Source organism: Nycticebus coucang, chromosome 16, assembly GCF_027406575.1.
Source record: "Nycticebus coucang isolate mNycCou1 chromosome 16, mNycCou1.pri, whole genome shotgun sequence".
NCBI classification, from domain to species: domain Eukaryota; kingdom Metazoa; phylum Chordata; class Mammalia; order Primates; family Lorisidae; genus Nycticebus; species Nycticebus coucang.
Window position 1 is genome coordinate 78,435,865 of NC_069795.1, and position 22,503 is coordinate 78,458,367.

General features: G+C 52.1%; 1 protein-coding gene across 3 annotated transcripts in view; it reads left to right on the top strand.

Annotated features, from left to right (window-relative positions):
- The window catches only part of XXYLT1 (xyloside xylosyltransferase 1), a 204,124-nt gene extending 184,575 nt beyond the window's left edge, over positions 1-19,549 (top strand). For all 3 annotated transcript variants that reach the window (XM_053564546.1, XM_053564547.1, XM_053564548.1), the window contains exon 4: positions 17,359-19,549. In XM_053564546.1, coding sequence (XP_053420521.1) covers positions 17,359-17,755 — 397 coding nt within the window. In that variant the 3' untranslated portion in view covers positions 17,756-19,549. The remainder of the gene's footprint in view (positions 1-17,358) is intronic.
- The last annotated feature ends 2,954 nt before the right edge of the window (positions 19,550-22,503 follow it).

A 22,503-nucleotide genomic window follows, 5' to 3' on the forward strand; every position in this document is an offset into this window, starting at 1 on the left:
TCTTTTCCTATTCTGAAGGCTGTCTGTTTGCTTTAATTGTTGTGTTCTTAGCTGTGCAGATGCTTTTTAGTTTAAGTCCCATTTATTTTTGTTGCTGCACTTGCCAACCTAGTCTTCCTCATAAAGTCTTTCCCTAGGCCATTATCATCAAGAGTTTATCCCATGCTTTCATCAAGAATTTTTATCCTTTCTTGTCTTAGGTTTAAATCTTTTATCCATCGTGAGTCAATTTGTATTAAGTGGTGAGATGTGTGGGATTCAGTTTCAGTCTTTTACATGTGGTTATCCAGTTCTTCCTGCACCATTTATTGAATAGGGATACTTTTCCCCAGTGTATGCTTTGGTTTATTGAATATCAGATGGAGATAGGAGGCTGGTTTCATCTCCAGGTTTTCTATTCTGTTGCATGTGCTCTGATCTATGTGTGCTCTGATTTTATTGACAGTTAAAAGGCAATCTCAGCCCTACTTGTTAAATAGCTGTGCGAAATACTACCCGGGCACAAAGAAGGGCTGGGGCTGGAGAAGGAATGGCCTCCTTGCAAATCTGCATTCCATTCTGAAGAAATGAGGACTCAGACTAGATGGGAAGTTGAATTCCAGTTTCCCCAAAGCAGAGGAAATGTTTGTGTGTGTACGTGTGCATGTGAGGATATATGTTCTGTTCGTATGCCTGGCTATGTGCAGATGTGGGTCTATTGTGTGCACATGTGTCTGTTGGGTTTGCATGTTGGCGCACATATATGTTGTGTGTACGCATGTGCTTATGTACATTGGGGAGTACACTATGTTGGTTGCATAATTTCAGGACATCACATGTCATTTCCCCCCTTATTGGAGCCCTCTGAGTACTGTGTCCACGTCTGCACCCTTATAGTGCTTTTCTCTGGCCACATGTATTCCCCTGCTAGACATGGGCTGGGACCTTGCCAGAGGGATCCCCCAAGCTCCTCTAAGTGGTTCCAGGCTGAGCAGTTCTCTTATAGTATGTTGAAACAGCATCATGTTCTGATTAAGATCAAAAGGGTTTGCTTTTGTCAGTGTGCAAGGGGCAGGGAAAAGCTCAGGTGAAAACTGAGTGCCTGCTGAAGACTGAGTGCTATCAGTCTAATTTCTCCTTCCTCTTGCCTTTGTATATCACACATTAAGTTAGGTCCCCGAGTCCCCAGCCTCTCCAAGAAATAAGCAACACCTCTGGAGCTGCTTGAGTTCCTCTGGTCCAGGAATACGGGCAGCAAAGGAAGAGTTTGCTAAACGGTTCTTTTCCAACCAGACCTGTTAATGTGGTTTTTAAAAGCACCTCACTCATTTCCATTGCGCGGCTGAGCTGCCATTGACAATCAGATGCGCCGAGGGGGTACAAGAGTCCCCCCCCAGTGGGGGCTGCCTGCCAGCAGCTCAGCAGGAGGCAGCAGGACCTGAGGCCTTACTAGGGCGCTCCGTGGCTGCTGCTACCTGCAGGCCCTTGCACTATCGTGGCTCCTCTGAGAGCTACATGACATGCTGCCAGCGCACAGGCACATGAGCAGCAAAGTCCCTTGAGGAACTGCCACATCATGATCCAAACAACCCTTTCCCCACACCACACACGTGAGCACTGAGAACTGGGTGTGGAGGCCCTTGGTCTGAGAGACAGCCTCAGCCCTCCCCTCCTTCCCAGTCCTCTGGGGCACAGGTTTAGTGCTAGACCTGGTCTGGACAGCGGAAGGGAAAGGAGAAGTCCTATCAGTCATCACCTGCTGTATACCAGAGTGCCCACATGTTCCATCACTTAATTTTTTAGCAATCTTCCAAGGCGTTACACGCCCTACTGTTACAGGGAGAAGTCTGAAGCAAAAGGAAGAGCAATGGCATTTGCAAGCGTCCCCTGATCCGGGGACTGTCAGACACGGCCTTACCACTGAGTAGAGCGTGGTCTGTGGGATGTAACGGTTAGCTCGGGCGGATCTGGGCCAGAGCATGGTTTCACTGGCTGAGAATCCTCACTGTTTCCTCTGCCTTCTTGCTACTCAAAAGTGTGGCCGGTGGACCAGCAGTGTCAGTATCACCTGCCAGCCTGTCAGTACAGAGTCTGCCCCCCTGCTTTTACCCAGACTCTGGACAGAAATGTCATGTGCACGGTAAAGTTAGGGAAGGACTGCCCTTCATCGTGCAGCTCGTCAGAGAGAGGACCCTGAGAGGGGAAGTGAAGGCAGAGTGGGATTAGCTGAGTGAACCCCCAAGAGCAGTGATTTTCAACTGCTGTGCCGCAGCACACTGGTGTGCTGTCAGAGGATCTTAGGGCTGCTGAGTTTTTAAAGATCATTAATTAAATTATTTTCAAAAGTAGTTCAAAGCGCGGTAAGTAAATTCTTTTTTATTACTCTTTAACAAATCAACATAATTTAAGTGTGCATGGAAATTTAACTATAGGTTCTGTGTGCTGTGAGATAAAAAGGGTTGGAAACACTGATCAGAGTGCAGAGCCGAGCTGCGGAGGAGCGTTGTGGGGAGAGGTGGCACTTCCTAACCAGACAGCATTGGCAGATGCCTTCCCTGCTGTGCGGAGAGGGGAAGAGGCAGCCTCAAGGTCAATTGCCTGTGCCAGCAGCAGGTGGCTCTGCAGGGGAACGGAGGTGTGGGCACCACACATTGCTCAGACCACTGGGAGAGGTGGGATATGCAGCTAACTCAGCGTTCTTGTGGTAACACATTTGCAGCAGGGAAGCTTTTCTGAGGAGGGTCCTGGGTGTGGGACTGAGGGCTTCTTAGTTCAGTGAAGGTTCCCTGAGATCCCACGAGGTGTCCAGTTCTGTACAGGGTGTGGGGATGTCAGCATCTGTGTCTGGACAACAAGGGGTGAGGAGGCCCGGTTGGGCAGGTGTCTGTTGGTCTTGGGTAAAGGCCAGGTGACACTGAGGAGGTGAGGGAGGTGCCCCTGAGAGGGGCGGGAGTCCGGGGGTGCCAGCTGGGTGGGGGTGTGGAAGTGGTTTCAGCAAAGTGCATATGGGCAGGGAGGACTGTGGGCCTGGCCTGGCTCTGCAGGGCGGTTTGTTTCTTTCCTCCTTTGCCTTCTTTCCAAGGTGTGTTCACAGCAGAGGTGTCTTTGTACCTTTTCCTTAGCTGAGACCTGGGAGGAGGAGAGGCCAGTATTGGAAACATCACGCTTCCGGTTCCATGGCTGCCCTAGCAAGACAGCCCACGGGACTGCACACAGGCAGGAGGAGGGGCCGCTGTCACCCAGGAGACAGCTCCGCCTCTCTCTTGATGGCAGCAGGGGCTGTGGGTGTGGGTGTCTCCCTGGGGGAGGGCTGAGGGCAGCTCCTGGTTAGTTTGGGTGCGGTTCGGGTCAGGGCATCTGAGCTGGAAAGGCCGGGAGACTGCTCTCCTCGTCCAGGTGAAGGATGCAGCCAGAACGCAGGCAGGGCCTGGCCAGTGTCACTGCAAGTCAGCGATGATTAGAACAGCCACTGCCACTCATCCCGTAGCTGGAGTGCTCAAGACGAAACCCAGAATGGAGCTCCTCATCCACATCCACTCCTGCGTCCACCAGCCCCCCTCAGACCAGGCACACACAGCCGAGCATCCTGACTCCCCACCGCTCTCCATCCTGCACACCGTCCCCGCCTCCCCATGACCTCAGCAGCCTCCTGCCCGGCCTGCTGCTTCTAGCCCTGCCTCCTCCGTGCCAGCACCCACCTGGCCAGGATGGCCTTCGTCGTGCACAGGCCGCCCTGCTTCACACCTTTTGCTACTCTCAGTGTCAAGTCTGCCCCCACACTGACCCCTACTTGAACTCAGGCCTCTGGTTCCATAGCCCTGCAGGAGGGGCCTCCTGGTAACCACTGTGCTCAAATGGGACCTGGCAGACTCTTCCCTGTAGGTCGGCGGGCCTTGCCGAAGGAGCCTCTGTTCCAGGGGACGAGGGATGGGGGACGGGGGAGCAGCTGAGTCCAGACCTGGCCACCTTTGATGAGTTGTTTATTTTCTGAAGCAGACAGCTCTGATAACCCCCTGGTAATGTTGGTCCTTGATCCAGCTTAGCAAACTGCCATCTGAGGCAGCCTGTCAGAAGGACAGGTTGTTTAGCAGATTTTCTTCTTCTTTTATCCTTAAAAAAAAAAAAAAAAGAAAATTTTAAAATCAAAGATAGTGCCGTGGAGAGGTTTCAGGGCATGCTGTGCTGCCAGCCATGTGTGGTGCTGGGTGAGCTGGGGGCAAGCTGGGTGTTTGGGTGGGCTGGAGACCAGGCCTGCTTTGCTCCAGCGCTGTCTGCACAAATGGGCGTTAATGCAACTGCCACTGTGCACAGGCCCTGGAAGCCCTTGGAAGGAGAGAGGCTTAAAAGGTCAAGAATGGTCTTCTGTATGGTGGGGCATGCCGGAGTTGTAGTGAGGGCTGACCTCAAGGCCTGCACAGCACCACTAGCAGAGGTGAGTGGGGACATCAGCTCCTGTGTTGAGCAAGAGGTTGGAGCTCACAGCAGTAGCATTGTAAACACAGCCAAAGGGTGATGAGGCTAACAGGGCCTGAGAGTTTTGAACCAAACTCTGGGCCAGCCCCAGATGGGATGGTGAGAATGAGCCCAACTGTAAGAGTGGACTCACTGCCTCAGTCCTGGACCCTGCAAGGGTTGTCACTATATACGGGTTGTGAATCCTAAATGCCACTGAAGCCCACGGGCGTGACAGGGCGAGTCAGCACATGGAGCTAAGACTCAGCTCCCTGGATGTCTGACTGCACCCCTGTGCTTACCCAGTGGACCTGGGCAGACTCTTCTCTGCAGTCTTTAGTCTCTGCTGAAGCACACTGGCAGGCTTTGAGGTGGGGACTGAGGGTTGGGGAAGCTGCTGAGATCCCAGGCCTGGCCACCTTCGATGAGTTTGTTTTGTGAACCGGCTTGGAATAGGGTAGCAGGGCCAGGGATGGGAACCAGGACTATGACACTGGTGCCAAGTTACTATCCCCGAGAGGTACAGAGAGACCAAAAAAGGAGTATCCTCTTTCCAAAGCCCACGCGCTTCTCCAGGGACCTCACTAGGCCTCCTTTTGTCCCCAGCTTGAACTTTCAAATGGCAATTACTTCTTTTCCTGCTTGACCTCATGCAAGGGGAATTGAGTGCCTGAATAGTGTAAATCCCCTGGGGCTCGCCCTTTGCTTTGGAGCAGGTTACATCCACATCAAGACTCTGTGACCACTCAGATGAAGTGCAAACTCTGGAGATTTTCAGTATTTTGAGAGAATTTGGGAGTGGTTGGCTCTCTCGCCTCCCTATCCTATCTTCAGCTTTTACAGCTGGTGGGAGCTACTGTCTTTGGCACCATCAGAGACGCTTCTCTGCCAAGGGCTGAGATGTGCTGTCCGTGGCATTGGGAATGGCTGTCCCATCCAGGGTGGGCTCCACAGCAAGAGGGTCTCTATCAGAGCATGTCCTAGGCCCCGGCACTTGATTGAATGAATGGGTTGGAAGGGATTCCTGTGGTTTTGTCTCAAAGGCTGATGGAGTTTTGTGATTGCATGTAGTGGGGGGAGTTTTGCTAAGAATACCCTTGAGTGGTTAAACTCACTAAATTGTAGCAAGTGAAGAATAAAGAGCAAGGGCCAACCTAAGTATTTTAGGGAAAGAATTGGATGGGCCATGACCTTCAACAGGAGTATGGTTTTCCTCAGTCTGGAAAGCATGAGATAAAACATGCTGAGGCAGCCACCTCTCTGGTGTGGGAAAGGCCATGGGTGCTCTGGCCTGTGTGAGCTGTTATATCCTGGTTGGGTACCCAACTTGTTTCCATGCTCTGTTTTCCCTATAATCGCTAGGTCTTTTCAGTTATAAGATTTGGGGTCTAGCTAGGGCCTGGGCCATGACTGGAACCAGCTTCCTGCATCCAAGTGTGCCTGGGGCAGGGACCCTGCTGCCCTTCACCCTCATCCATGCTGTTCAGGGGTTAGAACGGGCCCGAGGAAATTCAGACCCATATTCTATTTTCTTCCCTCCCAATCAGGCCTTCCTAGAGAAGCAAAGCCCTGTGGGAATCCCTTCTCTGACGCTATTTCTCACTCCAGCTCTGATCTTAGTGAGGGCACAGAAATTAACACCTTCCTTCCCAATCAGCTCTGTGTGGAGCAAAGGTGAAGTGGGGGGGGGCTTCCCTTGCCCTGCACCTGACCCCTGGGCTTAGCCTCGTTGGAGGGCTGTGTGACCACAGCATATCACTTGACCTCTCTGGGCTTCCATTTCGTCATCTTTAAAGTGGAAATAATACTGACCACAACTGACCACAGGTGGTGGTGGTGAGGAATTGGGATAACGTACATGCAGCCGAGTAGTGGGTGTGGAGAGTGAGGGCAGCTGTCCTCCTTGTCCTTGTCGTTTTAGGCACAGTGCTTGTCCATAATGGACTTTGAACTAACGTTGATTAACAACTTGGGTATAGGGATGATCCCAACTCCTGAGAAGGAGTTGATGGAGAGACAGCCTTCTGGTGTGGGGAAAACCCAAGTGAAGAACTCCAGGGGTCATCTTGGCAGGAAGTAGGGGAGCTGCATATGTGGCTGAGGCTGAGTTCCTATGCCACCTTTGACCTGGGAAAGGGGAGGGGTCCTCAGTCTTGCTGCTGTTGGCAGAAGTTCTGGGGGGAAGCCTTGGCTGAGGCCAGGTTTGGAGAGGTCTTTCTTCAGGGCCCCCTACTTCTTCAAGGAGGGTGGCAAAAACTAAGGCTGATCTACTTGTTACCTAAAACCCGAATCTACAGATACCCAACAGGACAAAACTAAGAAAGACTTAGCAGAAACACGTACAGTGGTTGGCGGCTACCCCCTGACGCGCTCAGCATGTCGCTGACGTCCTTATAATTGAAAACCACCCAGATGCCCCACACTGGATAATGGTGGAGCTTTCGGCATACACACAATAAAAGCAAATAACGAACATACTCACTGAGTCCAGTGATTGTCACGTTCCCTTGAAGTTCACTCCTAAAAGCTTCACGCATGGTAAATCCTAGTCCTGGCTTAGAATTGTAGGCTTTCAGGACTGAAAAGGATCCTTGGGCTGATTAGTTCATTTAATTTGGGTGAGGGGAAAGACTTGCCCAAGGTGTGTGCAGAGCCAGGTAGACCTGGTGTAGGACCCAGTTACAGATAACAGGGAAGCGTGTCCTTATCTCGTCTCAACCTAGTAAGTGTTTTACCTACATAATCTCATAAAATCTCTTGCACAACCCTGTTTATGGTGGAGAAGACTGAAGCAGAGAGAGTTTTAATACCTTTTCCAAAGTAGTCAGCAGAAGACCAGCATTTGAACCCTAGACTGGGACTGTCTGGCCATGGAACCCGCATTCTTAACCCCCGTCTGCACTGGTACCTTTTCTCAAAGCAGTGGAAATCTGACAGTACCTGCTTCCCTGCCTTGCCTCCCCCTCACCCCAGACTGACTGCTCATCCCTGGCGAGGGAAGGTGGCAGAGCTGGGCCCTCCCTCCTGTCATACCCAGCGTTGTGACAGAGTCAACAGGTGGGACAAGTGTTAGCCTAGAATTTGTAAGCAATTTCCAAGTGGATATGCAAGCTACTGCCAACTATTTTATGGCCATTTTCAGGATAAAATAATGTTTTGCTACACTGGTGGTTTTCATCTATTTATAAAACACTCTTTTTTTCTTCTGCATGATCCTTGGACCAGCCGCATCAGCATTCCCTGGGGCCTTGTCAGAAATGCAGCATCTGAACAAAAATCTGCATTTTGGCCAGGGAGGCCCCAGCCACAGTGAGAAGGGCGCCCATGACAGGTTCGGGCAGGCAGGCCTGGGTCTGTCCCCCTCAGTGCCTTGCTCTGCACCTGACAACAGAAGCTTCTCGTGTTTATGTCAGCATGCCAATTACCATTTTGCCTTGACCAAGACCCACATCCCATGTGTAGGAAAGTGATCAGGGACAGCCAACATCACCTAGAATGGGAAAGTGATGCTCCCATTTCTTTCTGGTCATGAGAAGTATCATATGTTGCTCAGTTGCCACATTGCCCTGCACCCTTGCACCTGGGGGAGCCACATGTGGGTAGCCCCTCAATCTCAGCTCCTGGGCTGGCACACTGGCTTCTGTGAGGGTGAAGGGCAGTGGTACAGAGTGATCGCTTTAACTGGGGACACAATGAATGTTAAATTCCACACATATCCCTCCCCACCACACTGACCACCCATGCAGAGTTCTGCTCACTCACCTGGAAAACACCTCACCACGTGTCCCAGGCACTCTGCCTGGTGCCATGGGGTGTTGAGGGCAATGATCCAGTTCTGAAGGTGACTCTCTCTGGTTTGTTCCAACCTGACAAAGGTCTCTGCCCTTCGCTAAATCCAGGCAACTGCGGTTGTGGAGCTGCACTGGGGCCTGGGTTGGGTCCTGAGGCTCCCACCGGAACCAAGCTGCTTCTAACAGTGTACAAGCTCCAGTATTGGAGGCCAGAGCAAGGAAGGGCATTGGCCTGAGGGCCCTGGGCCCCCCTGGGTCAGGTCACCATCTGGGCGCCTCCATTCCTAGCCTTTGTCACACTGGTATCTCATTACAGACCTGGATTCCTGGGCTTGTGGGGCCAACTTTTTCTGCCTTGCCTTCTCATCTGTAGGGAGACCTAGCTTCTGGCTAGTGAAGACCCCGAAACAGTTCACTGTTTTAGACTTCATCCTTCCTTCCTTCCTTTCTTCCCTCCCCCATGCACCTGAAACCAATAGCTGTGTAGGGCCTTCTATGCATCAGATGTCCCCACGAGGCCCTCTGACATAAAGATGAGGGAGACATGTTCCAGTTCGCACTCCCAGCTTCCTGACTCCACTCCCGCCCTCAAATCCTTTCATTCACCTATTATCGATTGCTGACTATTTTACCCAGGGCAAGCCCTCATTTGCCCGTGGCCCCTTTCTCTCCATAGACAGTGTCGCCTCTCCCCTCCTGAACTGCAGCTGTTGCAGGTCTGTCCCTCTTGTGCTCCCAGATGCCCCCAGGGTCCCTCTTCTCCCCTTCCTGCCCTCGGGCTCATGTTCTCCCCTTTCTCTCTCAGTGTCCTCACCTCATCTGCCTGTCACAGACTTTAGTCTAAGGACTTGAATCAGGTCCTGGCACATAGTAAGTACTCTGCCTGGTAGCCATTATCATTGTCATCGGCCCCTCATCCCTGGAGAACCACCCCGCCCCTTCCCAGGTTTCTGCTCTCTTCCTTCTGCCCCTGTCTGGCCTGCAGATTTCTTCCCTGGCCCACATACGTACACGGCCCTCCCTCTTGGTACAGCCTCCTTCCCTCTGCCTTCTGCAGGGAGGAACCGGCTGCCCTCCCTGCCTCTGTTCGCTCCTGTTCGTGTGTTCCCCTGTGCTAAGGATCCAGCGTCTCGGTCACTATCCCTACATCTCTCAAAGGTCACCATCGCCTCCTATAGTAGTTCCAAGTCCTTGTCCTTACAGCTTTCAACAATGTCATATCCTTGGTGTGCAGCGAGGTGCTGGGGGGCAGAATAGGCTGGGGGTGGAGCCAGGGGTACCTAGGAGGGACTGCTGTGTGGGAGAGGTGGGCACCAAAGGTTCCTAAGGGGCCAGGAGCAGGTTCCATGGGAACAGCAGGATATTTTGTCAGGGGGACCTGAGTTCTTGCCATCAGAGCAAAGTGTCTGGGCTGGCAGGTTCACAGAGAGCCAAGTGGATCACTCAGTTGGGGTTTGAGGAACCATGGCCAAAGTGAGGGAAGGGCCATTAGCCTGGCCTCCTCCCCAGACCTCTGCCCCCAGCCCTGTCATCACAGTTCCTGGCCCCACCCTCCTATAGTAACCTGCTGAGAGTGCTCTAGGAATGGAGCAAAGAGGAAGAGGATATAGATGGTGGGCAGCAGTGATTAGCAGGGAGGTGCCAGACTGACGTGCTGCTGTGGGCGTCCTATGGGGTGGGGCCTAGGGGGCATTAGGATTGGCCTCTACTTGGAAGGAGGATATTAAGGTATTTAGTACCACCCAGGTCAGAGCATTTGAATGAGAGGCAGAGATGGGACAGTTGATACGAGCAAGAGTGCTTGAGGACCCCATCTGGAGAGAGACAGCCCAAAGAAGGACCAGGTTGGACGGAGGTGAGGAGGTGGGTGAGAAAGGCTGGGCTCTTTGGCTGGGCCCTTGGGTGGAGCTGGAGTGGGCTGGAGCAGGCCTGAAGATCCTGCCTCTTTCCTGGCTCCTCTTCCCTTACCCGCTAAGTGTTGGAACTCTCTAGAATTCCGTTGTGCCTGCTTGCACTCTCTACCCGTGGCCTGTACCTCCAGCCACCTGCGGGCTTTTCCATGCTGTGTTCTCACTGGCACCTGTATTTCCTTTCCTCCTGCCCACACCTCTGCCCCAAGCCTTGTCATCACAGTTCCTGGCCCCACCCTCCTACAGTAACCCAGGCTTGAAACCCCTCCGTTTCCTCCTCAGCCATCACCGCTGTCCATTGTCCTTCCCTGAGGCACCCACACTGTCCTCCCAGGGCCTAGCCCCATTCAGGCACATACATGCTCCGGGGCTGTTTGTGGGACTGAGTGAGGGTGAGTTCCTTGGTCCCTACCCGCCTGTTTTCACAGCCCACAGCAGGTGGTGGGGAAGGCAGTGTAGCCAAGATGCCCTGGCAGGCTGGGCATGGGAAATGGTGGGTCAGGAGACACTCCTGCTCCCTGGATGCATGAGAACAGAGGCCAAAGCCTTGGAGAAGGGTGTATATCCCACCTGATGGCACGAGCAGCAGCCAGAAGGAGCCCTCAGGTAAAAAGGACTGGGGGGATTTAGGGCTCTGCTTCATGGCAGGTCAGAAGCCTCCCTGTCTGCTGTTCACCCTCCATGGCTCCAGAACTGTGCCAAGTTTCACAGACTCCTGCAGGGACGGGTTGGTCAAAGCTCATGCAGCTTTGGGATGCCGACAATGTGGGTCACCTTTCTTGTTCCAGACTCCAGAAGCAGGAAGCTGTGTTAAAGCCGAAACCTCCAGACGGCTGTCTGGGTGGAGGAGGGCTGGTCCCTGAACTGCCACCACTCCCTAAGAGGAGCTTGGGCAGGGAGGGGCGCTTGTAGCCCCATCCCTTCTGTGGGTGAGCACCCATGGTGACAGGGCCCCTCCTCATGGGCATGGTGGGTGTGGTCTGTGCATTCAGCTGCTTGTGGGATCCCATCCCAGCTCTGCAGAGGAGCATTGTCTCCACCCCATCCCCGTGTCTCACTGAGCAAACCAAGGCCCCAAGAGGTCTGGCAGCTCACACGCTTGTCCAGTGTGACTGGTGTCTTCATAGAAAGGAGATGTTTAGACACAAAGACACGAGCACACAGGGAGAATGCCATGGGAAGATGAAGGCAGAGATCGGGGTGAAGCCACAGAGACCAAGGAGTGCCAAAGGCTGCCAGCAACCCACTGGATGCTGGGAGAGTGCCACAGATGGACTCTCCCTGACAACCCTCAGAGGGGGCCAGCTGCTGACCCCTGACTGGGCTTCTAGCCTCCAGGCTGTGAGAGAATGCTCCTGCTGTGTGAGCCGCCCCTTCTGTGGTGCTTTGTTACAGCAGCAAGCTAGAGTCACACAGACGGCTCAGTGGGTAAAATGAAAGGGCCAGCTGCACAGATGGTAACAGAGGTGCTCTCCAGAAGGCTTGTCCCATCTACCAGCTACCCTAGTGCCCTGCCACAACTCCCTTAGCTGACGTGGCATAGTTCAAAAACCACTTTGGGGACATGCACAGCTGAACTGCCATCCCTGTGCCACAGTCTGCTGTGTGACTTCCTGGAACAGGTGGCAGCGGAGTGGTGGTAATGCAGTCCACATCTACTCCGCTGATGTTGCCTCTTTTCTCCCTCCCCTAAACCCCCCATTCTCTCAGGCTGGGGAGGGGGCTCAGAGATGCCAGGATCGACAAAGCTGGGGCATTGGCAGCCTTCAGCACAGAAAGAGGCTCTGGGTAGTCTGGGGACAGGGAGAAGAGGCCCTGGGGCCATGACTGGAGTGGGAGAAAGAAACCCTCTGCAGGATGCCTCCCCTGCAGGGTCTCTGCTGGGTCCCAGTGCCCTACAAGTCCTCCTCTTTTCCTGCCAGCACCCTGCAACTTTTAGTGCTGCAACTTTCAGCACTAAGGACTGACCCTGGGTGATCTGTCTTCCTGGAAAGCACAGGATGCTGCCTTGGCTCCCCATTTGCCCTCTCCAAGTACTAAGGATGTTGTGGCTTCGACATCCAGTTGCTGGCCTGTAGACAGAGCTGGTGTTTAAAAATAAACACGTGTTTCCTACAAGGTCCCACAAACCAGGGCAAGCACACGCCTACCACCTGTTTTATTTCCCTTCTATTGCCCAAGCAAGGCCCGGCAGTCACTGAGCGCCCAGCTCCCCATCCAGGGCAAGTGTGGTGAGCCTGGAGGAGGAAGTCTCTGCCAGAGGGGAAAGCACAGACCGTGCTTCCTGCAAGGCCGTAGGTGTCTGGGCAGGGGGATTTGTGGAAAAGCATCAATGGTTTGCCTAGAAATGTGGGGTTTCCCTTCCAGCAGTGTGACTCTGGGCAGGGCAATTTTTGAGCCTCAACTTCCCCATTTCTAAAATGAGAACAAGAACTAGGATTCTCTAAGTGTCTTCAGTTCTCTGGGAGACTCTAGTTCTATGAGGGGCCCCTCTAAGTCCTACCACTAATAGCCTGTGTCAGAGTCAGTGGCAATTTTTGGCAATTTTAGGAATGCCCTAAAAGAATGGGCAGTGGGAAGCTTTGCAGTGGCCCCTCAACTCCAGGAAGTCCCTGCCTTCTCCTGTTTGATGGCACCAGGCATCAAGGGCCATGGGTCCCCCAAAAGACTACAGGTCCACACCTGTGCCATAGAAATTCAGCCAAAAGACTACAGGTCCACACCTGTCCCATAGAAATTCAGCCAAAAGACTACAGGTCCACACCTGTTCCATAGAAATTCAGCCTCAGATCCAGGGAAGACCAACATACAGTGTCATTGGTCTGACATTAGCCTATAGCACCCAGCCAGGGCAAAGGTACACAAAGAGTCTGTGGCACAGAACTGTGCCCAGGTCACCACTCAGGACCTGGACTGCATGAAATGCCTGGCAACTTCCAAGTGTCACCCTTTACTCCCAGCCTTTCACCTCTGAGGACTGGAAAATGGGGTGCCTTCCAAGTCAAACGAGAGCTAATTAGGCCTGGTACGTCCACATGGGCACAGGGGAAATGCTATTTCCTGATTCTGGCCTCTGCTGGCTGCACAGCATCCGGACGGCACTCCTTCTCTGGGAGGAGGCCCTTGCTTGCTTATCAGTGACTGTGCACTCAGGCTGAGGGACACTTGTAGGTTAGCCACGGTGAGACCATGACCACGTGCCAGGTTTGAGGTTGTTCTTATGAACTTCAGACCTAAAATGGAGCCTTTTTTGCCAACAGCCTACAGCTTGAATTTAGCCTGAGTCAGCCCAGGCTTCTAGAACCTTCCTACAGAGCCTTATGCAGACTGTCCTGGCTCAGCAAGTGTCCCATCCTTGCGTCTTCCTTCTTGGAAGTGAAAGTTGAGAACTCTGAGCTGGAGGAGCCGAGAAAGGCCAAGCCGGGAGAAGAAATCTTGACAAGCTGGAGGCAAAAGGGTCTGTGTTTAGGGCAGCAGGAGGAGGAGGAACAGGTTATTCATGGCCATGTGTGTTCTTTAGATTCTCTGCCCAGGTCTTTAGCTGAAAGCCCTATAGGAAGGACCCTGGCAATGATCACCACGGAAAGACCTGAAGGCTGGGAGCAACTCTGTTTTTAGAATTATTTCAAATGCCTCTTTCCATAAAGATGGGTTTCTTCATGAAAGCTAGTTCACTAGTTTCAATAGTGTTTTCTGTGATTATTAGGACATACTCAATATAAAAAATTTAGAAAATTTATCATTCATAACTGGAAGAATGTCCTTGAAAATGCTTAATTTATATTTTCCCAATGGGCCTCATTGATGTCAACAAAGACCCAGTATTTACAATGGATCACCTGTGTGGGGCTTGTTTCCGTGTTGAAACTATTTCTCAAGGGGGTAAAAGGCCTCAACCCCTTTAGTGTGGGTCTCCAGGTGACCGTGGAGGGTGGAAACTTGACTCTGCACAGGCCCATATCCAGACAAGTAGGGTAACGTGGCTGGGTTATGGGCATGGATGGGTAATTGGAGAAACTTTTGGAAGCTCCATGACTCAGAACCAGGTACCTGCATTCATACGGATGTTTCCTTCAGCTTCCCCATGTGCCACAGCAGTGTCTGAACACATGAGGTCAGCGCAGGGCCCTGTGAGGAGCGGGAAGGGAGCTGAGTGCTCATTGTCCTGCCTCAGAGTGGCCCAGAGCTAGTGAAGGGCCAGCAGGGGCCTCATCACCCAGTGGCCTGGTCCCCAGTGCTCCTGGCCTTGGGGCATGCCAGCCACATTGAGAAATAAGATTGAAACCCAAGAGCTTAGAACATTAGCCTGTGGAATCTGAGGCACTTGGAATAAAGAGACGGGAGGGATCAGAAGCCCTGCGCTGACTCGCTGAGGGCTGTGCCCCTCCCTGTCAAAGTGCAGGCAGTTCTTTCAGGGGGAAGGTGAGAGGTTTGCAACCCATGCTGTGCTGTGGCCTGCAGGGACCTGGTGGTACCACCTGGTAAGGCCATTTTACCACGGGACAGAAGCTCCTTGCACAGCCCTGCTCCTTTCCACGTCCCTGAGTCATTCTCTCTCCCCCAAGGCTGGTGCGATTCCTCCCAGCTGACCAGGAGGCCAGAGAAACCCACCATGCCCCTCAGTGACGGCCCTGTCTTTCTGGGTTTATTTTGGGATAGTAGGAATGCTTTGAACAACGGCACCCTGGAAATATTTTGTGCTCAGAGAATATTGGTTCCTTTTCAGGCTGTGTTTCTGCTTCAGTGGACACACTGGGCAGCTTGCATTTCCAATTTCCTGTCTCTCCTCTGCTTCTCCTGCTGATGGCCCAGACCAGCTTTTTCTGGCTCTTTATTATAAATGCCTTTTCATCCCGATGGAGTGGTGATGCTGGACATTCTGTTCCCAAAGAGCCACCTGGGTTATGGTCTCCTCCTGGAAGAATGTTCCATCCTCTTCTCTCTGCTCTGGCCCATCTCTCCTGAGTCCAGCAGGCTTGGTGCCAGCTCATTCTTCTGTTGCTCCCTGCCACAGACAGGGAAGATTTTGGAGCCACTCTGCTGAGATTGGTAGGGGTTCCCGGGACTCTGGACAGCCTCTCTGCCATCTGAGTCCTCTTCACATTCCTGCTCCTCACTTGACCCCACAGTCGATCGGGCAGGGGGTTGAGTGCTCAGTAAAGCCACAGGCCCAGAAGCTGCAGCGTCATGTCCTCACAGGGTCCTCCCTGGTTCCACCCAACGTGGACAGCTACAGTCTGACCTGCACTTGCCTGTCCCTTGTTCCTTGTTTAGTCCCTGCCCTGTGGAATCAGGAGACTGCACCCCCAACCAGGCAAGTTCTCCTGGGTAGGAAGAAAGGAGATGGGGGAAAGGACAGTCACACCAGTGGACTGGCACTGGGCCCTCTGTGGCATGGAGCCCTCCCTCCTCCGGTCTCTCTTCCTCCTTGGGAGATGCATCTGCTTCCATCCCTTGCAGGGTGAGTTGAGCGCCTCAGTGGGAAAGCACCTGTTTCCCCTAGTCGGAGAATTCCCCCTCTACTATGTCATGCCCTGATCTGTCGGGCAGACTTTTTCTGGTTTTTAACCTGGTCCTGAGATTAACCACTTGGCATAAATAGGGCAAAAGGAACAAAGACTGGCCACACTGCTTCCCAACCCTGTGTGACCCCATCACTGCAGGCTTTGTGGCTAGAAAGACAGCCGCATCTCAGTTTGCTTGAGAAGCTTTATTTTTGCTAGGGCTGTTATCACTAGGCAGGCGCCAGAGCTCTTGCTACTCACAGTCCCTTGGTCATGGTGAGATTTAAACCAGGAAGCCCTGGATTCCACTTGTCCGAAGGGAATGCCTTTCCCCTCACCGGGACCACATTCTCGGCATCTTTGTGATACTTGAGCCGTCAAGAAAGGTTTCTCCATTCCCAGACACAGAGAAAGGTGCTGGGGCTGGGAGGTGGCCCTGCTGCTGTCCCCTGAACTGGGTCTCTGGTTCCTTCCCCTTGTGCTTTCTGTGTCACCATATAGGTCCTGTTCTGTGTTTGGCTGGGGAAATGACTCTGCCAGGATCTGAGGGGCTACATCTTCAAGCTGAGAAGCAGAGTTGATGCTGCCAAGATGTGGGGCACTCCCACCCCTCCCCTGCTCCCACAGTAGGCCTTGTGGCATTCCTGTCTCCTCCGAGTCGCAGGCACTGCTGCTGTGACCTGTCTCTGTGGGTGTGGGCCAGGGCATCCCTGCCTACCCCTTGCTGCACGCACAGGACCTTGATGTTAAGGAGCAGAGGGCGGACCAGCCAGTGCTCCAACCTGTCACTCACAGGGAGGTGGCTACATCTTTCTTCCCTCCTCCAAATGGAAGCATTCAGATAGGGGGCCTACAAGGGTCCCTCTGGCTCGAATACCCCATGAACTGTGAACCTAGACTGGATTTCTGAATCTGCCTAGAGAGGAATTGAAATCGGGAACATTCCCTCCAACGTGGCCGTCATCCTACTTGGCTTTTCTGCAGCTGCCTTTCCCCCTAACCCTTCATGTGCCTTGAGCTATCTTAAGCCCCCAGCCTCTGCCCAGCCTTTCAGAAATGCTGGGTTTGGGGTCTCCGTGAAGGAGGCGTGTCCTAAAGCAAAAGATGGTTTTGTCTCAGCCTGTGCTCACCTTCTGATGTCTTGGCCAGGTTCCTGTTCAGACTTGCTCCTCCACTTCTCTCTTTTCCTTTTCAAGATCACAGACAAAGACTAGGAATAGACGTTGGAACCAGATAGGTGTCTGGTTTAGTCCCTGCTTACTAGCTGTGTGAATTTGGGGCAAGTTACTTAAGCTCTCTGTGTATCAGTTTCCTCTGCTGAGAAATGTTGTCATCTCACAGAGCGCTCATCTCTTAGGCTTGTTGTGAGGAGTAAGTGAGCTGCTGTAGGACACCGCCCGGCACCTCCCAAGTTGATAAAAATGTTAGCTGTGGGGAGGATGATGACAATGAGCATGATGACATCACTGTCCTCTTCCTGGGGCAGCAGAGGATGGTAGAGAGAACAGGGCTTGGAGTACAAGACCTGGGTTCAGGTCCCAACTCTGTCATGTGCTGGTGGCTTGGTGTAGATTCTAAACCTTGGAGGGTCAGTTTCTGTAGCTTGCAACCAAGATGGAACTCCGGTCTCCCTGCAGGGTGGTTGTGGAGACCCAGGGAAGCAGGAATGCCAAGTGTCTCACCCCTCACGCTGGGCTGAATCTGTTCTCTCTCCCTTCACAGGCACACATTCTGGCTGTTCCGCCGTGAGAACCCCAAGACCAGGGTTGGGGACCCACCCCCTGAGGGGCTGCCTGGCTTCAACAGTGGGGTGATGCTGCTGAACCTGGAAGCCATGCGCCAGTCCCCACTCTACAGCCGCCTGCTGGAGCCGGCCCAGGTACAGCAGCTGGCAGACAAGTACCACTTCCGCGGCCACCTGGGGGACCAGGACTTCTTCACCATGATCGGCATGGAGCACCCTGAGCTGTTCCACGTGCTGGACTGCACCTGGAACCGGCAGCTTTGCACCTGGTGGAGGGACCACGGCTACAGTGACGTCTTTGAGGCCTACTTCCGGTGCGAGGGCCACGTCAAGATCTATCACGGGAACTGCAACACTCCTATCCCCGAGGATTAGCTACATTCTCGTCTGCCCTGCCCTCAGGGCCTCTGGATCTGGGGGAAGGGCGGGGGCTCATGGGGGCCAGTGTCTGAACTGCTAGGGAGACACTGGAGGGAGTCCTCTGAGACCAGGGTGCTGTGATCTCCCACCTAGTGGGTCACTGCCCAGAGGCCACCCAATGAGCACCAGCCCATGCATTGCTGGTGCTTGGGATGTTTTTCCTTGGGAGGCAGGTGTCGTGAAGGACAAACACGTAGCCATCTTCTCGTGCACTAGGAGGCAAGCACTTGAAGAGAGGGAAGGACAGAAAACGGTGCCCCTTGCTGTCCACCCCCAAGGAATGGAAATCCTTTTAAGAACCAGCCTTTCTTAAAATTTGGACCAATTTCAATTTAGTTTAAATTGACAGGCTTCCATTTTGCAAGAATGAATATACAATACCGCTTTAGCTCCCAGAGTTTAAGCTTCCAGACAAACGTGGACCTTCCACACACGCACTCTGGGAGGCTGTGCGCACATTCTCATGAAGCTCACAGCTCTGGGTGTGGGTTTGAAGTTCGCTGCCTCTTTGAGAAGACCGTCAGGGCCACCTGGGGCCAACATAAGAAAACTAGTCTCATTATTGTAGCATTCACAGCTTTTATCTCCCAACTACATCACAGAATGCCGTTATCCCTTATTTGTTCAACCCAGTTCTTGGTGACCAGACTGTAGTCAGGAATCAAATCCCCCATCAAAGAACAGAGCTTGGCCACTGCCAAGAATGTGTGCTAGGATTGTCTGGACTGGGAAGACTTATTCCACAGCAGAGCCCAATGTTCACAGGTGTGACTGTGTGGGCTAGGAAGGGGCTTTGCTCATAGCCTCTAGGTTCTTTGTTTTAAAAAAAAATCATCCTCGTTACTTTCTTATTGTGCCACATCAGACCCTATACCTCAGTAGATATGAAAGTGTCATGTCTTTGTTTCTTTTGGTGGAATTTCCTGTAAGTAAGCTGCAAATGTGAACCCCCCTGGTAGCCCATTTGTATGGTCCTGTTGAGGTCCTTGGGGGAGAAATGGTGCAGGTTTTTCATCTTATTTTGTTTCAAGTTCATTTGCTTTTTTATTTTGTTTTACTATGAGAATAGCTAATAAATGTTCTTCGAGGACACAATGATTCATGTTGTTTGTTCTCTGATCATGGTGTTCAGCTACATAAAAGTTCTCAATCAAGAGTGTAATCAGGGGTGGCGCCTGTGGCTCAAGGAGTAGGGCGCCGGTCCCATATGCCGGAGGTGGCGGGTTCAAACCCAGCCCCGGCCAAAAAAAAAAAAACACCAAAAAAAAAAAGAGTGTAATCAATGCCTTTAATACTCCCCCCACCCCCATGAATAAGCGAGGTGTGCTCCTGGGAGTTCTGAGGACCACAGGGAGGCAGGTGGAATGTATTATCATTTTTGGCCTCATTCTAGGCATGGTGAGTCCATCTGCACCTGGGAACAACAACCCCATCTCTTCTCATCTTTCTTACCCCAGACTGGCCAGTTCCTTGACCCTCAGCTATGACAGAATTGGTCTGTTCTCTTTCTTATGTAATTTCCTATTTACAGCTAACAGCGATTGAATGTTTGCTGTGTGCCAACCATTGTAGTGGGGTATCTATATACATTTTTAAACCACGCCCCTTCTCCCCAGTTCCAGGTAAGTATCATCCTGGCCTTTCTATAGGGCTTGGCTGGCTGTGGTTGACATTAGCTATAAGAAAATGTAATCTAGGCTAAGTTGGCTCTGGGGCTTCTGCTTTCCCTTTGGATGACCTAGTTCTCTAAATAAAAGTGATATAACAATAGCAGCTCTAGACTCTGCTTTTGTTTCTCAGATACTGTCATCTTTTGTGTGTACACAACGTCTACCCCCCAGGTGATAAAAGCCATTGGAAAGCATGCAGACTTGTTGAAGAGATTTGTTCTTCTATGTGTGTCAAACCAAGCAGACTACAGGCTCCCCTTTAATAGCGTTTCCTCAAGTCAAAGAATGTGTTGGCCTGGCGGGAACCCAACCTAGAGCCCTCCAGGAGTTTTTTGTGTGCTAAAGTAGTAAGTGCAGCTGTGACTTGGCACCTGCTTTGACTAAAAGCCAAACCTCTGCTAATTTTAACACTTCCTGGCTGATCTCAATGTGGGAGGCCCAAAGGTTGGGCTAAATCTGGAGTTTGTCAGGAAGCAGAAATTTTTAAGCAAGTAGGTAGTGCATTGGAGAGAGCCTCACACCTGAGACCGACGCCTGGCTCTGAGTCAGCGTTCTACCCTCACTAGCGGGGTGATACCGGACAAGCAAGGTCACCTCTTTCCCCAGTTCCAGACACAGGTAATAAGAACTTCCTCAGGAGTGTTGTAAGAGGAAAAGAGATGTGTAAGGACTTGGTAAGCTGTGAAATAATACACAGATGTGAGGGAATGCTGATAATTATTACTTAAAATATTCTCTTACAATGAATTACAGTCATTTATTTGGAGTCACATTATTAAATGTGTTGGTAACATCTCCTTAAGCCCAGTGAGTGAGTAGATGCTTGCTTGTACACGGTTCAGTATTTTTCTTTTCTTTCTTTTTTTCTTTCCTTTTTTTCTTTTTGGAGACGGAGTCTCATTCTGTTACCCTGGTAGAGTGCCGTGGTGTCATAGCTTACAGCAATCTCAAACTCCTAGGCTCAAGTGATCCTTTGGCCTCACCCTCCTCAGTAGCTGGTACTACAGGCACCCACCACAATGCCCAGCTAGTTTTTCTATTTTTAGAAGAGATGGGGGTCTCATTCTTGCGCAGGCTGGTCTTGAACTCCTGAGTTCAGGCAATCCACCCTCCTCGGCTTCCCAGAGTGCTACGATTACAGGCCTGAGCACCCACATCAGCCCACTGTCCAGTTTTTTGTTAGTCATACTACTCTGCAGAGGCATGGGCAGGTCTAGAAGGTCAGGGGCCATCTTAACTCATAGGTCACTTGCTGGGGGTGACACGTGTCTGGGACATTGAAGACTCTAGGTTGGGTTCTCGGTAGGCCAACACATTCTTCAACTTGAGGAAATGCTATCCAAGTGTTTATCCAGGGATTCCTGACAGGCTACCTCAGCTCACAGGTTATCAGGAATCCCTAGATAAACACTTTCCTTCTCTGGGTCTCTGTTTCTTTATCTTTAAAAACAAGGGGGATGAGTGACTGAACTAGATCTCTGAGTAGCATCCCTACGCCCAGCGGTTGGAGCAAAAGATGTTTAATATGTATCTATCAGGGCTCACATATGCTTATATCAGAGAGTCCCAATCAAATGCCAAACCAGACCTCAACTCACCATTGGTCAATTTAGGATTTATGACCACACTGGAATGTACTCACACATGCTTATAGCAGGGAGCTCAAATCAAATGCCAAACCAGACCTCAACTCACCGTTTAGGTCAATTTAGGATTTATGACCAAACTGAAACTCACTCAAAATTTACAGCTTCCATTTACACTTCTCTCCATCGTGAAGGATGGATACAAACTATGGCGGGATATTTGAAATCCAGAGAGAACCAGATGCCTTCCCAGGGCCCTGGCACCTCTCTTTATGATCCGCTGATAGCTTTGCCAGCAAAACATCTGTCACAGCTTTCAGCTTTTGTGACCAGCTCCCAAAGGGCTTCTCTAGCAGAGCCACCTTGCACAGAGACGCATGCTGCATGGATGTCACCTTGGGAAGTACTGAGTCGCTAGGCCCCAGAAGGGAGACCAGGTCAGCCGCCCTGCAGGGCTCATGGAGGGTATTAGCCAGCCACTTCCTGAGGTGCTTGCAAAGGGCAACAAACAAACAAACAAATGTTTTCAGAGTGAAGTGAAGGCTGCTTTACTGAGGGCTGGCTCAGCTCCCAGAGTAGCTCCCCTCACAGCCACATTCCCAGGGGGAAAAAGTGTCCCACGAGGCAGGCCACTCAGCAGCTCCACCGAAGGTCCTGTAGACTCAGAGGCTTAGAGTAGAGGGGGGCTTAGCTCACCTCCAAGGCCAGCTGCCTGCCTCTTTCCAGCCTCCCTCCTGAAGTACAGGAGTTTGCTCCAGCCCTTACCTGAGCCCTGTGCCCCTTGCACACAGGCCTTTGAGATAGTCTCACTCTGTTACCCTGGTAGAGCCATGGTAGTCATATGGACCAGGGGCCCGCATGGAGCGAGTTAGTGCTGCTCTGTCCATGGTCTGTACCTGCCTGTGCTCCCTAAAGGGCCTCTCTTCATTCACTTTGGTCACCATGTCTCACTCTCACCCCCAACAGTCCATCATTAGTGCGCTTACTGTAGCCCCCTCCTTACGCTGATGCACACCCACGTAGCCTGTGACCACGCACTTACTCACCCAGTGACCCTGCTGTGAACAACCCTGTCCTTTCCTATGGACCTGGTGAGAATGTTCTGTAGATTCAGGCACAAAAGTGCTAGGTCATGAGGTAAGCAGATGCTCAGTGTGTGACTAGCTGGCACTGACTGCTGTCCCAGGTGGTGATCCCCTCCCCTCTCTTGCCAGCATGGGACGCTGCTTTCTTGTCAGGGCTGTGCTTGTGTTCACGTGTCAGTGTGCATATTGGAGTGACCATGTTGGAGTCCTCCATAGGCTGTGTTCCCATGTTAGAGCTGCCTCTGTGTGAAGGGTATCCTGCTGCTGTGGACAGAGGCTGGGCGGGAAGTTGGGGCCTTGGGTTTTGTCCTGACCTTGCTGTGTAACCTTGGCCCTCATGGGGCAGGGAGGCCTCACCTGGT